Source organism: Capra hircus, chromosome 15 (genome assembly GCF_001704415.2).
Source record: "Capra hircus breed San Clemente chromosome 15, ASM170441v1, whole genome shotgun sequence".
Lineage (NCBI taxonomy): Eukaryota > Metazoa > Chordata > Mammalia > Artiodactyla > Bovidae > Capra > Capra hircus.
In genome coordinates, this window is record NC_030822.1 from 35,204,581 (window position 1) to 35,208,708 (window position 4,128).

The following is a 4,128-nucleotide window of genomic DNA, read 5'->3' on the forward strand; positions in this document are numbered from 1 at the left end:
GCCAAAATACTGGAGTTTCAGCTTTAGCATCATTCCTTCCAAAGAAATCCCAGGGTTGATCTCCTTCAGAATGGACTGGTTGGATCTCCTTGCAGTCTAAGGGACTCTCAAGAGTCTTCTCCAACACCACAGTTCAAAAGCATCAATTGAGTCTGGGGTAGTGTCCAGTAATTAGCATTTATAACAAATTACTAGATGATGCTGATACCCATGGCCCAGGTACTACACTTTAAAAACCACTAATAATCAATAATGACTAGCATAACAGCAAGATAAATAGACTTCTAGAAAATAACAAAAATAATAAATAATCATGAAATAAGCCAGCTGGGGAAGGCTCTGTGGATAGTGTTTCATTAAATCTAGACTAAGAATTATTTTGGTGGTGGGACTTAGAAGAATTTATAGCTCTGAGAAGGTTTATTATTTTGCTGGAATTATACATTAGTCTCCTGATATGTCAAAATTTCTTAATTCCATTCCTTAGTTCAGATCTAAACACTAGCTGTCCACCCCTCCACCATAACTAAGTTCCCTACCACACACCATTTTCTCTTTTCATTTAGCAATCCCTTGTTCTTTTATAAAAAAATTTTTATTAAAGTATAGTTGATTTATAATGTTGTCTTTTTTGTATTCTTTTCCATTATCATTTATTATAGGATACTAAATATAGCTATCTGTGATATACAGTAAGACCTTGTTGCTTATATATTCACATACTATCTTCTTTTCAGGCCTCTCTTGAAAGAATGTATCATTCACCTAAACCATCTATATCAATACAAATCCTGTAATTTTATACACACACACACAGACCATTTTGTTTAGGCTTTACATGATGATTAATAGATATAATTAACAATCAATATTTGTTATTTTATAGCCATATACAGTTTCTTCCTTAAAGAGTGAAGGGAAAAATATACAAGTGCAAAATGGCTTTTTTGGGGAATATTCCACGTAGTTTTCTATGTTGGTGAGGTAAATACTTTGAAGTGAGAATGTCTTTTTAATTCTGTCTCATATTCCATCTCTAGGTCTCCTCAGCCGTATTATGAAATTAAAGATTCCAGAAAACAGGTGACATGCTCTGAAAGAGGTTATGGTCTCTCCCTGGAAGCAAGAAAACTGCAAAAAATGTATCTATAACCACTCCAACCAGATATGCTGCACCCCAACAAGACACAGCTCCATCCTTCCTCCTTTCTTCTGTTGGGGATTCCAGGGCTGGAAGACGTGCACATCTGGATCGGCTTCCCCTTCCTTGCAGTCTATCTAATAGCTCTCCTGGGAAACGTTACCATCCTGTTCGTGATCCAGACTGAACGCAGCCTCCACCAACCTATGTTTTACTTCCTGGCCATGTTGGCCTTCACTGACCTTGGCCTGTCCACAGCCACCATCCCCAAGATGCTGGGCATCTTCTGGTTCAATCTCAGGGAGATTGTGTTTGGTGCTTGCATCACACAGATGTACACAATTCACATATGCACTGGCCTGGAATCTGTGGTGCTGACGGTCATGGCCATCTGCAACCCCCTGAGGTATAGCATGGTCCTCACCAGTAAGGTAATAGCTATCCTTGGCATAGTCATCATATTTAGGACTTTGGTATTTGTGACTCCACTTATCTTCCTTATCCTGAGACTGCCTTTCTGTGAAGTCCGGATCATCCCCCACACCTATTGTGAACACATGGGTTTGGCAAAGTTGTCTTGTGCCAGTATTAGGGTCAATGTTATCTATGGCTTGATTGCTTTCTCTGTGGGATACATTGATCTTTCTGTGATTGGATTTTCATATGTCCAAATCCTCAGAGCAGTCTTCCACCTCCCGTCCTGGGATGCACGGCTCAAGGCACTCAGCAGCTGTGGATCCCATGTCTGCGTCATGTTGGCCTTCTACCTGCCAGCACTCTTCTCCTCCATGACCCACCGCTTTGGCCACAATGTCCCTCACTGCATCCACATACTTCTGGCCAATCTATATGTGGTTGTACCTCCTGCCCTTAATCCTATCATCTATGGTGTCAGGACAAAGCAGATAAGAGAACGAGTACTTAGGATGCTCAACCCAAAAAGCTATTGATGTTTAGCGCCAAGGAAATCTTCCATGATCATCAGTTCAGTTCAGTTCAGTCACTCAGTCGTGTCTGACTCTTTGCGACCCCATGAATCACAGCATGCCAGGCCTCCCTGTCCATCACCAACTCCCGGAGTTCACTCAGATTCATGTCCATCGAGTCCGTGATGCCATCCAGCCATCTCATCCTCTGTTGTCCCTTTCTCCTCCTGCCCCCAATCCCTCCCAGCATCACAGTCTTTTCCAATGAGTCAACTCTTCACATGAGGTGGCCAAAGTACTGGAGTTTCAGCTTTAGCATCATTCCTTCCAAAGAAATCCCAGGGTTGATCTCCTTCAGAATGGATTGGTTGGATCTCCTTGCAGTCCAAGGGACTCTCAAGAGTCTTCTCCAACACCACAGTTCAAAAGCATCAATTCTTCGGTGCTCTGCCTTCTTCACAGTCCAACTCTCACATCCATACATGACCACTGGAAAAACCATAGCCTTGACTAGAAGGACCTTAGTCAGCAAAGTAATGTCTCTGCTTTTGAATATACTATCTAGGTTGGTCATAACTTTTCTTCCAAGGAGTAAGCGTCTTTTAATTTCATGGCTGCAGTCACCATCTGCAGTGATTTTGGAGCCCAGAAAAATAAAGTCTGACACTGTTTCCACTCTTTCCCCATCTATTTCCCATGAAGCGATGGGACCAGATGCCATGATCTTCGTTTTCTGAATGCTGAGCTTTAAGCCAACTTTTTCACTCTCCTCTTTCACTTTCATCAAGAGGCTTTTTAGTTCCTCTTCACCATCAGTGGGATAATAATAAGATCAAAGCAGTAGTAAACACTGGAAATATTTTCATTAAACTCCTCTGGCATTTCCACACAAGCCAGTCACACTGCTTTTTTGCCCATCAGTCATAATCTGTATATTCCCATTGGAAGGCATAGCTCAAAGATTCCAAAATAATCACTCTACTTTTTGCCATAGGAAAAGTACATCAAAAATTCTCACACTGAAATCCCACTGATGCTACAAAATTTCTAAACGGTGAAAAAGATTTGAAAAAGTCATGTCCCCAGTACCTTCAATAATTTTCTTTCTTATGGTCTTGTTATTCACAGGTCAGAAGCTGAAGTTCATGACTATAAAAATGATGAATTTCATGAAAGTCAAACAGGACACAGTGGTAAGGGACATGCATGAGTCATGAGATTCAGGTTTAAACTCAGGCTCTGTCCTTGACTGGAAGGTTTACCTGAGTTTGTCACTTAGAACTCTTTGAGTATCAGTATACTCGCTAATAAAATAACTGAAAAAAAAAACCAAACAAACTGTTGTGAACATCTTTGCAGCTTCTAAGAACAAAGAAACATTGAAAATAAACACGTGTTTCTGGTGTGGTTGTTACTTCTGGTGCATATAGATTAGTTTACTAATTTCAATCCTACTCTACAGTCACTGATTCCAGCTGCAGATGACCCTGGTGCTTGGGGGTCTGCAGGGACTCAACCCTGACCTTGGTCAAAGCCTAGTCAGAAGGGTATAATGCCTAAAGAGTTAAGAGTGCTTTCTCTGGGCTTGAGGACTCAGTGAAACTACATGCCCTACCGTCCTGATTAGGGCATGAGGCAGAATGGTTAGCTTTAGAGCAGAATGCACGAGAGTGGCTACTAACATAAAGTCATTCCCATCTGAGTATGGAAGCTAGATAGTATAACTGATTTTTTGGGTATTCTAGGAACTGCAGAAACATTCAGTTGGCTTCTAATTGGAAATGGGACCCTGGTTAAAATTCAAGAGAGAGTGAGCAAGGAATAAACAGAGAATGGGACTATGGTAATGTAAACAAAGAGAGGTGGGGAACTTAAATGATACTTTGCATAAATTTATAAAGAAAAATGACAAAATGATCAGTTTCTACACAGATATTACAATATTGACACAAACAAGATTTTAAAAGACTAAACAGATCAAAATGATGAAGGTTATTGCAGATTTTCATCCAAGTAAGATGGTGTGTGTGCTCAGTCTCATCCAACTCTTTGCTACCCCTT

At 40.7% G+C, this 4,128-nt stretch overlaps 1 protein-coding gene across 1 annotated transcript; it reads left to right on the plus strand.

The window, feature by feature from the left end:
- Window positions 1,168–2,091, plus strand: LOC108637634 (olfactory receptor 52E5). The gene has a single exon (XM_018058977.1). It carries the CDS (start codon window positions 1,168–1,170, stop codon window positions 2,089–2,091), a length of 924 nt encoding a protein of 307 aa, XP_017914466.1.